General features: G+C 37.1%; 1 protein-coding gene across 1 annotated transcript in view; it reads left to right on the top strand.

The window, feature by feature from the left end:
* The window catches only part of SHPRH (SNF2 histone linker PHD RING helicase), a 44,149-nt gene extending 40,563 nt beyond the window's left edge, over positions 1–3,586 (top strand). The window contains exons 30-31 of the mRNA XM_084283440.1: positions 1,846–1,926; positions 3,204–3,586. Of these exons, the coding sequence (XP_084139566.1) occupies positions 1,846–1,926; positions 3,204–3,300 (178 nt within the window). The 3' untranslated portion in view covers positions 3,301–3,586. The remainder of the gene's footprint in view (positions 1–1,845; positions 1,927–3,203) is intronic.
* Positions 3,587–14,278: the final 10,692 nt, after the last annotated feature.

The following is a 14,278-nucleotide window of genomic DNA, read 5'->3' as shown; positions in this document are numbered from 1 at the left end:
TGGAATTTGAGTGATTATACCGCTTAAGAGAGTGCCCTGATCACTCTCTTAGATGAGGGTCCTGCCCATAGTTAACAGAGAAACTGAGTAAATTCAGAAGAAAAATTCCTAAATACCACATCTGGTTCAAGTACTTGATCTGTAAATGGTTAGAGGGTAAAAGAGTACTAGGGAAAAATAGATTGTACACCTTGTCTGTATTTTTAAAGAGTGTTTAACAGCTTTTAGCTGCTGTTGAAGACAGTACCAGTCTATGTGGACTATGTTCTAACTGTTACGCTGATCACTGTTTTTTTCAAGTATTTGTCATTTTCCATGGTTAGAAGGGTCAGAAAGTAAATACCTACAAAAATGTAAAATAACATTGGAAGATTTTCTTAAATGTATTGAAGAAAATCTATGAAAATCTAAAAGACCAGTTACAGCACACTCCATAAAGCTGGTTAGCTTTTCACAGTTCCTTCCTTCACCTCTGAGTAGGTCATTTTGAGAGATTAATGAGTCTCCATATCTTTTGTTTCAGTGTCTTAGATGTTAAATAGGTAGTACTGAACACTTAACATAACTTCTAGAAAGTTTTTCCTGAATGAATTATATGCAAATTATAGGTTTCATGTTACTTGAAAACTAGTAATGAAAGAACCCTGCATGTGAAGTTAGAAAGATAGAATCAATCCAGAAGTAATATTCTGGAATAGTAATAATGGGTTTATGTTTTGGAAATTGAAGCAAAAGGAGAGGGCATGAAATGAGCATATATGTGAAAGAATGCATATGGACAGGTGGATATTTGTGTGTTAGTAAAGACTTTAATAGTAAGGATGTAGAAAAGATCAATTACAAAAGCCTGCATTATAATTTTACTTGATGCTAGCCTAAGAGGTCTGGTAAAAACCTTGCAATAAAAACCAGCAAGAATGTATTATACTTCATAAAAGCCAGATTTCAGCAAACTCTTTTTTGAAAAAGAGCTGTGTTCAAGTCCAGTGAGCATAGCTCAGTTGAGTTCTTATTTACTTCTCTTTTTTGGTAGGTAGGTCTTTGCCTATGAATCACAGAGTATTTCCCCAAAATATTCCACTGTGTTATGTTACCTAACATTTTCAATTTAAATTCTGAAAAACATCCAATCACTTTCAAGGGTTCATATACTGAAAAATGTTTACATTGAGGAGTTTCTGAATGATTTTTACATTATCTGTGAAACTGACTTTTTTTTGTTTCACTTTGTTATACTCAACATTTCTTTTATCTCAGTGTTGGTTTTTTTTTGATTTTTTTTTTTTTGAAATATAATTTAACAAATAGGGCCTTCATTTTGTTCTATGCTTACTGACTTTTAAGTTTTATTGGTGTTTAAAGTTTTGCATTTACTGACTTTAACATTTTTATACAGTTTTGCCATCTTCAAGAACAATGTTATTAAAACTCTGGGAATGAGTTTATTATCCATTGCACTAAACTCTGCTTCTTGGACTGACTTGGGATGATGCAGTATAAACATTATATATAAAGAGTGAGCCAAAATCATTACTTTAAACCATATGGGAAACTCTCAAGGACTGTTTGTAATAGGGACATAGAAAGTAAAACTTTGCCCAGTGTCTGCTTTAGGATTTTAGTTAATACAGCTTATGCTAATGTGATCCAGCCAAGTGGAATTGCATGATCTTGGAGGCACTAAGCATCCTTAAATGTCAGTGAGAGTTACTAATCACCTGCCTTAAAATAGGGGTGTTTTTTCAGCAATCTTAAAATAATTAGTATAAGACAAGTGATCTTGAATTTTTGAGAGTAACAGCATATCTTCTGTTCACTTCTTTTTTTTTTTTTGAACATGTTCAGATCTACAATTGTTCATAGATTCCTGATAAAAGCAACAATAGAAGAGAGAATGCAGACTATGCTGAAAACTGTAGATAGAAGGTATGTGCTGAATTTTTTAAACACTGTTATTGCAATGAAACTGAAAAGGAGGTTGTCAGCCATACTTTTGTTACAATTAGGTACGCATCAAAAAAAACCACCCTTTTGCTATCCTTCAAATTCTTTTGGTTGAAAAAGAGCTTTTTAATGTGAAAAATGTATCTTTTATCTCGATTCCAGTAACTGGAAGATTAAGGTATTTTAATTCTCTGGAGAATATTTTTACATTTTGTGTACTTTGTTTCAGAAAAGCCCAATTAATGCACTGTGTATTATGATTTGCCGTTTCATTTTACTGACTTCCATTGCTATAAACATTGATATTAGTGGAGTACGACTAAGTTTGCCACTGAAATGACAGCTTGCTCTAAGATACTATCTTGTTCTTTCATAATTTTTAAATTCTACAAACTGAGACTTGACACTTTGTGTCACACGGGTTGGTTTTGCAGTCAGTGCAAGAGTTGTCCAGATGCCAGCTTGTAAGTTGGTCTGGTGTGCAGACGCAGAAAGCAATTTTCACCATTTCTTTTCCAAAAACTCTAATCAATAAAAGACTAGGACTAGAACTTAAGTGGTATTCACATTCTTTATACAGAAAATACAAGAGTTTTGTACCTCTTTAACTGTACTGTATACACATAACAAATCTAGGAAGCAACACTAGTTTAGGAAAATGAGTGACTTTTCTAGCTTTTCTGGTTCTTATAAAACAAGACTTAAATAACTACAGCCAAAGACTTGCATGTAAGTTTTTCACCTTTAGTTTTGAAAGAATAGTTTAATCAGTTTCCATATCTGTTAAGTAGCACTATTTTTGCTTATAAAGTTCAAATAAATATACAGTGATCTAATGAAGGCTAATGTTTTAAAAGTAGCATCAAACCTTATGCTTGGAATCCAAAGCCAATCCCTTAAACATTGACAGGACAAAGTGGTTTATGCCCATAATCACTGAGGTTGGAACTAGGAGAACTGTAAGGTCCTTTCCAACCTAAGCAATTCTATGATTCTGTGCTCCCATGTTCTGCTGCCTCTCAAGTGTTTGGTGATCATGTTAAGGACCGTAGGTGGACTTCGTATATTACTGAAATTGTGCATCAGGAGTAGCTGATGAGTGCATGCACTTCTCCTAATAGAAAGTGTGTTTTTTCTACTGAGCTCATAGCCCAACATTTATTGCATTCTGAACCATTTGGTGGTCTGTTTTCAGTACATACAGGTTGTTATTTAAATTGATTCCTTCTCTGATGTCTGCATGCAATTTTTTCCTACAGCCACACAAGCTCTTCCATGAAACAGTCAGAAGCTTCAGTTCTGACAGTGGCAGATTTGGCTGACCTTTTTACAGAGGAAACTGAAGAACTTGAGTAAAAACGTTGATTTGACCTCGTGAAATCAGAAAGTACCTGATCTAATAAGCACTTGTATATACTCTACTTGATCTGTCATTCATTTAAACACCATCTAATGTGTCCTTAATAGAACTATTGGAAATAGAAGAGTCTTCTAAGTGTTAACATTTTATTCTGTGGTGACATTCTTAGCAGCACGCATTTCTGATAGCACTGGAGAAAACTTGCACTTTGCACATTAAACAAAAATCTGGATTTTATTCCCAAAGAGCATTTGAGCTGGATGTTGGAACTGAGATCTTGAACTGCTGGATTTTTACCATCAGGTTGGATTGGTTAGTGATTCAGTATGAGAGTAAAACTATGTGGGTGGTGGGGTGGGAAAGGGAAGCAGAAAAACACAGATCTACTTTTTTTACTGTACAAAGAATTGTTAGGAAGAATGACTGTAAATTAATATTCTTCTAGAAAGGGCTTCTAGGGTTGCTACAATTTAATGTCAGGTTACTGAACGTCTTACTGGTAACACTTTAACTAATCTTTATTAATCATTTGGATATTTGTATTAGGCTTTTAGATATTCACAAAGACTAGTGTGACAATTAAATTTCGTTGTTAATGCTCACTCACTACAGAATGATAAATTAAATTATGCTTTTTGTATGCGTGTTGGTCTGGAACTCCGTTAAACACTTAAACATAATGTACATGTTTTTCACTTACTATTGAAACCGTGACTACTTCAGTGCTTTGTTTAAACAAAATACATTTGTTACAGATTTTTTTAAAAAGTAATTTGTTAAGCTGCTGATCACTTTAATTATTTAGTGCTTATGTACATTTTCTCCTCCTGATTTTTTGTCTATTTCTCCCTCTCAAAGATGCATCAGTCTAAATATTCAAAATATGAGATTGCTAGGCAGTCTAAATGGTAGGTATCTAGTCTAAGTTAGATAATCAGTGAAGGGATGAAACTTTTGTGGAATTTTCCATCTTTATGTATGTGAGAACACTGCACCATCTCAGTTGACTATTGAAAGAGTTTAGAAAGCAAAAGCTGACTTTTAAGATGCTGAAGGTAGGCAAGAAATTCTAAACTTTTTGCCGTAGGTTATGGACACACATTTGCTTAACATCAAGCAAGGTCAGTTACACAGTGTTATGTTTAGAGAATATGAAAATGTATGCATAAACAGGCTACTTCTTTCAGAGTACAGTATTTACTGTTTTAGCAGACTGTTTTTTGTATATTTTAGAAATCTTACTTGAGATTGAGTCCTTTAAGAAATCTCAATGTTAGAATTTTTATTCTTGTCTGCTAAATAGACTTGCCATATAATTCTTGTTTTCTGTTTTCAAGAACGTTATATTTAAGTTGCACGTTGTAGCCTTTTGGGTATTAAGGCTATCTGCATGGCAAACAGATTTTCCTTTGCTGACACCAAACATGAATTGAATTACATGACTAATATTGCATCAAGAAGTCTGTCTTCAGCATTCTGTTGTGTATCTGGGCCAATTAGATACTTTATTCTAAAGACTATATGAGTAAATTTACAGACAATAATTCTTTATTTCCTGTCTTTGTAATATGTACTAGTCATATTTATATATTTTGTTTTGGAGATTACTGTTCTTTTGCAGATTACAGTTTGCAGCAAGAGAAATTGAGTACATAGTAGACTTTTTTCAATGAGAGCGATCAAACAGTTTGTGCAGACTGACATCTCCATCCTTGGACATGTTTGGAACTCAGATGGCACTGAGCAACCTGATCTAGCTTCAAAGTTGGCCCTATGTTGAGTGGTGTGTTGGACCAGATGACCTCCATGGATCCCTTCCAGACTAAATTATTCTACAGTGTGCTGGAGATCATGCTGTACAGACACTCTAGGAACTTTGGGCAGCAACATTCCAGTTTTCTCATCATCCTCAGAGAATTTCAATACTGTACAATGTAATGTGGTGGAACAAGGAGCTTCTGTTCACTGCAAGAAATTATATATCTGTTTAAAAAAATGTGGAAGCAAATAATGTTTACATTCATAGCTCCCCTTTTAAATAACTTGATGTGGGAATAATCATTGTGAGAAGCAAACTGAAAAATAACTGCTGTGAAAGGTTTCCTAAGCTCTGCAAGTTCTTGGCTTGTTTTGTATAAAGATGTCTGTTTAAATGTTTATTTACAAAAGTATGGGGTTTGGATTTCAAGCCAAAAGCATAGCTTCTCATCAAGCAATGCGTGAGATGTTTTAGTCCTGACTGTTTTTTAATGTTTACGTAACAGCATGTGATGCCAGAGACCTGATTCTGAGCACTGAGGACTGGCGTGCCAGAACTCAGAGCTCTGGAGGCATAACATTAATACACTTCTTACAGTTGTAAGGTTGAATCATTGGTGTGTATGTAGCCAGAGTCAGTAATAAAATAGTTTCTACAAATTTCACATAGTATTAAGTAGATAGACTACATCTAAAGAATAATATCGAAAAAGAAATTGAACTGTAATTTACCACTGCTTGCCATTCTTTGCAGCATTTCGTTTCTTTAACAGACATTTTCTTTCAGATGCTTTTAAGATGGCTCAGGAACTTATTTTTCTGTTAAGGCTGTAGCTTGTACAACTGCAGTGCTTTTCTCTTATCAACAACAGAGTAAGCATGTTTTCATGGTGCTGTGATTTTTGCTCTATCAGGAGAGCGCTCTTAAAAGACTATCTTAGTTGGAACGATCTTTGTCCTATCTTAATTGTTCTGATATGCAAATACAAATGCTTTTTTCCACAGAAAGCAAAAGTCTGCAAATACTGACTGCGGTATTTGTGTGGACACAGTAATGTACTAGCTTCTCATGTGTTCTCCTGTGAAACAGTATTGCCAATTTATATTTCCATGTCTTTTCCAGTGCAGTCCCTGTAAAAAGGAGGATCCAGCGGACTCTGAAGAACTTATCACTAACCTTCCGTCTCTTTCAGTTCCATAGCTGTAAAATAACAATAATGCTTTTTTTTTTTCTCTCTAGTTGGTGATGATTTCAAGACAGTTTTCCCCCCATGTATAAAAGTTCAAAGCCTTGTAAAAGAGAGCTGCCACCTCAGTTAGGCATCTGTAAAAGCTTGATGCAAATAGAAGACTTTCTTAATCTACAGAAGACATCAGTATTGGAAATTCAGGAGTGCATTCCCACGTTGTGTTAAATTGAGCACCATAAATCTCACTGTGGATGTTAATGATGAGTTTGTAAGTCAAGGGCCACTTTGCGCTGTAAATCAGTCTGTGCCAGGAAGACATTTTCATCTTGACTTGTTAAGTGACTCTCTTGCATACTAATGGAAGTCCAGGATATGCTATAGTTTCATGCAGGCCAAATACTATAAAAGAACGTTTGCCTCAAGTTTTCCCATGCATAAAGCTTTATGTTAAAGAATGGACTTGATGATGCTTTTTATGAGATGAGTCTTCTAAAAACTTTTCTGCCAGTATCTGTAGATATTCAAGCTGTCTGCCAGCAGAGTGTCCTCAACTTTAAAAGTAACTTCACTTTAATACAAGTGTGAGTGGGATCCTACAGAAGTTTTTTGTTAAAACTATAATTAGACGTACTTCCTCTTGTAGGATTCTGTCTGGATTAGTGGGTGAGGACCAGTTGGCAACTTTTTAGCACTGTCTTTTCAGACACAAACAGTGCAATCACTGGAAAGAATGTATGCTGTTCTCTTTCCACCCCTTTCTACAGTCCTTATTGACCATATTATGCTTTCCAAGAGTCTTGATTATTTTAATAGCAACTATTATTTCACCTAGCTACAAACGGAACCTGTTTTTTAGTTAGTGTTTTTTTTTTTTTTTTTTTTTTTTGCAACTTAGGCTTACTGCTTAAAATCTACATGATGAGCATGTCTATAGACAGGCTAGTTGCAAAGCCACTGTGCCTATGTTTTTCTTCCTTTTTTGGTTGCCTGAAACAAGTACACTCTTTACAAGGTTATCTGCTATAAGCTACAGGAATTTCATACTGTGGACGAAAAGGAGATCCAAGTAGTCTGTCTGTCTCTGTGTCTCCTTCCCTCTGTCTCTCGCAGCTTGCTCAGTTTAATACAAAGAATGTGCTTGGCCAGTGGAAGTATAGTAGGTGAGTCACAATCCATGAAATGGCTCCAGTAAAACTAGTTTAGTGTGTCAGAGGAAAAGTGAGGGAGGGAAGTTAGTCTGTTTTTTGTTTTTGCAGCTGTAATATCTTTACCCATATTCACTGTAGATGAAGATTTTGAATTTCAGTCTGTTAATTTTTATATTTCTGGTTTTATATTGTACAACTCGCATATAGGAAGGCCTAGTAAACTAATTATTGAACAATCAGTGAGGCTTACAAGTTTTTAGTTTCATAGTCTGGTGGTTTTGTATTCATAAACTTAAGATGAGAACCACTATCACAAGTCCTGTTGCATCCACTATCTTTTTCCTCTTCAGAGAGAGACTAAGTTGGGAACTCTTGAATCATTGCATTACTAATTTCAAGTCACAAGTAGTCATTTTATGTATTGCTCTGTAAAGAGCGCAGTCAGCTGAACTTGCAGATTTTGACTGTAGTGAAGGTATTAAGTCGGCTGGGGAGAAAGTAAACGAAGCAGGGTTTCTAAAAACTAGAATAAACTCTACTTTGGAAATTGACAGTGTGAGATCTCTGTAAGCCTCTAGCTTCATTTCTTCCTATATGCAATATGTCAAGTTTCCAGGTCTTAAATCACAAGATGCTTTGTTTTATGTATTTATTCAACCAAGTGTAAGGTCTGATTGTTTACAGGGTGTTTTAAAATGTAAGTTGTTCATGTAAGCTGGCTTAGATCTTTTTTTTATGTATCTTTTCCTCCTGTATCTTTTTCCTCCTTTTTCTTAGCCCCTGTTATGGGACTAGGAAGTTAGGAGGATTCACACTATGTCACTGAATTTTCCCCTTTGTGTGCTAACAGGTCACCATCATTTGTTGAAGAACTGTCAATGAATCCAGGGTTTCTTGTGACTATTATTAGGTAAAGGAAGAAAATCTAGACTGCTGTTCTTGTTACCCTGGGGGTGGTTTGTCCTATCACACTCTGCACGTAAGGCAATGGCATTTAAACACCAAGGTGTGTTCAGCCATCTATAATGGCTTGTTCTGCACTAACAGAATATACATATATTCCTATACATATTCAGCATGTGGTCTTGGATAATCAAATATTTGCTATCAAAATTGTGCGTCAGTACAGAGTCACTACTATGCTTACAAAAATTAGCTTTGGGTTAAGTCAATAAGATAGAGAACAAAATTTAAAGAAAACGGGAAAAAGGCATTATATTTGATGTATTTATTGTGTGTTCTCCAACTGTGAAATTTTTCCTTCTTCCTCCTTTATGCAAGTGACTCTTTTTATTCTGTACTGTAGGCTTTGAAGGACAAATGGTGGAGGAATAGAGGTCATATTTGACTGATCACCAACCTTTTTCACCAAACTAGGGATTTACTTAGTGTGAAAGCCAAACTAAGTCATCCTGGTGTGATTTATTTCAATTTATTTAATTTAATTTCCAAATGCTACTTACTATATTGAGCTGAGAAACCAGAGTTTCTGGGACCGCCTCTTCTGTTGTCCTTTTATCAACCCAGATACTGCCAACAGGAAATCGTGGTTGCAAAAAGTTTCTGATCTCCTGTTCTTTAACAGCGGCCAATTCCTGATCACAAAAGATTTGTATAGGAAACTGATCAACAGTTATTCTAATTCTTCCTTCTCCCAAGTAAATTAGTGCAATTTTATATTGCAAGTATGTATGTAACAACTGCAAGTAGAAGAATTTGTTTCTGTTCCAGCTTCTCCCAACATGCTGGAAAGTAAACTAAAGGAGTACAGGTGCAAAGCTAACACCTCCTCCCTGCACTGTTTGATAGGGGACTTCTTTTTTATATGTGCTCTATTTGCAGCAAATACACCAAAATGTGGCATAAGATCTTGCGTAGCACACTGCCATTCTCCTGGCAGGTAAGCATGCCCCCTTCGTAGCACTAACCTTTAAATACCACCAAGAGCATGCTGTGTGTCTGATCCATGCTGGAAGTGGACCATCAGCTAAGAAAGCACATACATCTGTTGTCTCTCTTTGAGGAAGCCATAGTAAAGCAACGTAACTTTTTGGAAACAATTATACAGTAATAACTGCTGCCATCATTGTTAGATTTTGAAATCAGATCTGATGAAAAGACATTGTCATATAGCTCCTCTTACAGAGGTGAAAAGCTGAGAGCATTTCACCACCAGCCAGAAAAGAGATGGAGGGAGTACATGCAAGTCCTGGCAATCCCTTCATACCTGCTGCTGCTGGTGTATCTGCTGCTGTGGGACAAGACTGGATGGAGCTGGGGAGGAAAGAGGGCTTGGGATAGAGAACTTTTTGAGTAGTAGTTGGTAAAAACCTCCCCCGAGTGCCCTTATACTGTTTTTCCTGTGGGAGGAATGAGTCACTGATATGAGAAGTGAATAAACAAAGGGTGACAGATCGTAAATGTAACTTATTGACTGGAGCTCAGCGTTCATCTAATGTAGTGGCGTGTTTCTGTGTGTTCATTGTTTGAGATTATAGCTGTTCCACTGAAATCTTGGGGTATGAATATACAGGGCTTCACAGTAGTTGAATGAGCAGGAATATTGAAAAGTTTTGTGCGTGATACATACCTTTATGTGCACCTTAAAGTTGTAGGACTCCATAGCCAAACTTATGCTGTGGATTTGTGAAGGATAACAAATCTCAAATGGTTAAAACTCAAATGATGCAAATGTATAGAGCCCTTGAAACAAACTATCAAGTCCTGCTTAATAAAGGAAAGGTAGTTAATCACTTCTGCTGTAAATGCACGAGATGTCTCTGATGGGACAAGACAGTGGACTTTGTAATTGCCACTCTTGGGAAACTTTGCACCCAGTGATCTCCCATGTCAGAGGAGAGACAGAAGGCCATAAGCCTACAACAGTCCTGTTGGGCAGGGAAATGGGGCAGCCGGGACTTGCCAAAGGTCTGAGCCTGCTATGTCAGAAGAGGGCTGTGTCAAAAATATTTGGGGGGAATCTTTCTTCTTTGTGCACCTTAATCATGAGGCATCCTGTAAGCATAGTTTTTCTGTAAATCTACAACTCTAAATTTTCTGCAGTTTTTAATATATACTTCCTTTGTTAGCAGGCTGCCACTATTGAAAAGGACTTTCTGTTCTCCCTGTGGAGCATGTATTTCTTTTATGTTACTCATTCTTAACAAAGGTGGGTGCCTCTGAGTCACTTACAGCTCTCATTAAAAGCCTCTGTAGTAGGGTGGAAGGGCATAAACCACCAAAGGGTGGGCACAGTGGATGAAGTGAGAGAGGCTCTACTCCTTTCTAATAAAAAGCACGCTTTGCTGCCACTATAGCCCAAGAGAAAAATTAACAAGTAGGGGTGGGTCCTGTCCTGGAGGATCAATTCTAAAATAGGTAGAAAAGGCTTTCCAAGTATGCTTGGTCTCTGCTGACTTGGCACATTAGGCACATTGTTGGGTGCAGGACACCATTTGATCACTCTTTTGAAACACTTGTTTCTGTGTTGAACTTTTAAAACCTACAACCATGACCCTGCACTTAATATCCTGGGGGATCCTTTCACTTTCTACTGAAAACAACAAGCTTTTACTCCCACCAAAGAAAGCAGCTGGAAGGGCAAAGATAGAGAGAGGTCTTCAAAGATATCCTACCTTTGAACTGCAGAGGGAAGTTTGATGGTGGGTTTGCCTCTGCACTGATGTCTTTAACTTCAGCAGATGATGCTGACATGGGAGAGGGTGAGTTGTGTATTATTTTTTTTTTTTTTGGAAGAAAATACCATCATTGGTTATCAAAAAAATAAAAAATAAAATCCAAGGAGGAACTTGAGGAATACAGAAACTAAAGCCAATTACTTAATAACTGTTGGTGTAGTTGTCAGCTCTAAAACTTTATCTTAAATCGGAATCTGCTATAGCTATGTAATGGTACGACATACTGATGTACAGTGGGATGTGGAACAAATTTTCTTTCATAACCTTCCTCTGAGTGCTTTTTTTAAAAAAAAAAATATATATATATATATATATAAAATATATATATATCAATTTCTTCTTGCTTGTAAAAGAGTAGCTGGAGTCTTTGTAAAGTTAAACCTCAACAGAAAGTTTTTAAAATGCAATGGTCAGTTGCCTTAGAGTCAGCTGTGCAAGTTCCTCATTTATTCATGTTATGATTTGATTGCTATGTCAATGCTAAATTAATCATTTGTTTGCAAACTAATTCTCAGATCTTTAAATTACATTTTTTGTGTGTTGAGTAATTTTAGTCATCAAATTACTAAAGTAAAACTAGTTTTTGAAAAACTATTTTCTTCTATTCTAAAAACTATTTTCTGTCAGGAATTTACAAACAATTTTATAGCTGACAATTTAGTTACAGATTTCAGTGTGGAAACAGAATAATTGATCTATTAATACAATAGTGAAATTCATCAGCTTATACAGTGTCAAGAAACAACCCATGAGAGTGAAAACAGCAGTTTTCAATCATGTTCCAAAACTGAACTTCCTAGATGATGTCAAGAAAGATTATTTTGATTAACTGACCTGTTTTCTTGTATCATACAGACTGTGTCAATCAGTGAAATAATTTATCTACAAAGTAGCAAAACTAAATTTTTACTTTAAAATTGCCAGTGGTGGGTAAAGGTAGGGCCTAATCTTCCCTTTGGCTCTGAGTAACTTCACATTCCCATTGATAGCTTCTATTTTGCATTCTTTATTTGTTTTCAGAATTACAACACGTTGTCACTTAAGGTTTGCAGCTATTTCAGAGTCTTTGTGAACACAATTTTTTGGTCTTACTCTCCTGAATAATACCAACTGTTGTAATATTTATTAAATAACCTTTTCATCTTTCTGGTTTGTGGTAAAGTAGCTGGTGCTTCTTTTGAGAGACAAGTTCTTAATAATTTGTGTTACTATTAGTTTTCCTCAGCATGTCATTGAGTTGTTTGGTAGATGTTGCTCATTAAATAGTATCAATTAATGGAAATGCTCTGCATATGTTACTCACTTGTTACTCAAAACTACAATTATAGTATGTGTAGAAGCCTAGGAGTCTGTAATTACTCTTTTTTTTTCAGCGTGGGTGGTTGAACCCAGCTCTAAAGCTGCTACCTTCTGGAAACAGCTAACATTTCTCTGTTGTTTCTTCACTGTAGTCTCCTGCTCCATAGGTAGAGACTGGGGCTGAGACAACTTGATTAGGCTGTTTGTCGGATCAGCTGTATCATGTTTGCCCTCCTAGAACCTGGTCAATCCCAATGTACAAGGAACAATTTTTATGACTGCAGTATAATTAAGAATCCTCTTTGGTCCACTGCTGTATTTGAGTTCATGTATTAATAATTCCTTTTAACATTTAAAAAACAAAATGAATAAAAATTAAAAGTAGTTCATTTAGCTATACCTAGATGCAACCTGAAGAATTAAGAAAATGTTTAAAAAAATAAATAAAATTCTGCCAAAATATGAGAAATTGTATTAAAAATAAGGTATCTTTGGATAGTATTAAGTCAGTACTCCAGCCAGTCCTTGTTTCTCTGGACACTGTGCAAATGCTTGGGATATCGTCCAAATCCAAAATGGGGTATTTTCTGTTGAGGTAAGTGGCTAGTAGAACTGCTCCACAGGGAGAGAGGACTTGCAACCAAAACACAGAGAAGCACCATAGAACACGAGTCTGGTGAAAGGACTCGCCCAAAGTCGGGCACTGGCAGAGAGGAGGCCAGAGCCCCAGCCTCCTGCATGCAGCGGAGGAGATCGGCCTCACAGGAGGCCAGGACAGACGCGTTCCTGTTCGGATGCCTCTCACACCACGCTGTTGGCACAGCAAGTGCTGGAACCGTTTGCTGCAAGCTGTTGCACGCTGCACCTGCTGGCACTCAACAGGATCCTGCTCCTGCTGTGTTGTTGGGTACTGATGCGGCTTTGATGCTTGCCACTTGCTCAGTTGTTTCTTGCAGCGCTCTCCATTGCTGTGTGCAGGCAGATCAAGATCGTCTCCTGTGTACCTACACCTCAGTTAACTGCTCTCAGCAGCCTGCCTCAGCTGAGGAGCCCATCAGCCTTCCTGGAGAGATGCCTGTTCTAGCAACACTTCGGAAGAAAGATTGCATGAACTTGGAGAAACACCACATCTTGGAGAAATACAGAGCAGAGCATCTTACAGCTGCTGTGCTGAAATGCTTATGATGTAAATAGCCAGGTTTTGTAGCAAAAGACTACAGCAACCAAGAACAGTTGTTCAAGGCTTTTATAGATCTCTTGTACTCTATGGAATAAATAAGTAATGAAGAGTTAAGTATGTTAGAGGAAGGCACTGAGGCCCGTTAGGGTCCAGTTATTAAATGAGGTTCTCACAGAAAGTCCACACTGGGGGTTTCCTTGAACTGAAAGGAAATAGCCGGTGAGAATAACATGCAGGCTTTTAAGATGGTGACAATATCTTATGATAGTCATCTGTACCAGCACTTGCACTAAGGAAGAGAGGTTTTTAAGTCCCCCTCTAATTTTTTTCAAAGTTTTCCACTTTGTCAGAGTACCGTTTAATTTTAAATACTGTAGCACAATGTATAGGAGGAGAAATGGAAAGTAGGATTTCAGTGGATCACCCTGAAAACATCCCTTTCATGTCCAGGTTTCACTGTGAAGGAGCCAGAGGATCCCTCTGGCTTTGGTAGACTTGCTGGCCAGATGTCAGCCAGCTGGAGACGTTTTCCTGCTGAGGATGTGACTAAAGGCTGAGAAAGAATACAGGCAGTGGAGCCTCCTGGCTACTCCTGCAGGGGCCATCCTTCTGTGCATCCTTCTGTGTGCTGCTTCCACAGCTCAGCTGTGGAGAGCCCCTGGCTTGAGGAGACTTGAGAGCACACTGGAGGTGACTGAGAG

Source organism: Netta rufina (genome assembly GCF_964035555.1).
Source record: "Netta rufina genome assembly, chromosome: 3".
In the NCBI taxonomy this organism is placed as follows: Eukaryota; Metazoa; Chordata; class Aves; order Anseriformes; family Anatidae; genus Netta; species Netta rufina.
This window is presented reverse-complemented; position numbering and strand designations above follow the sequence as displayed.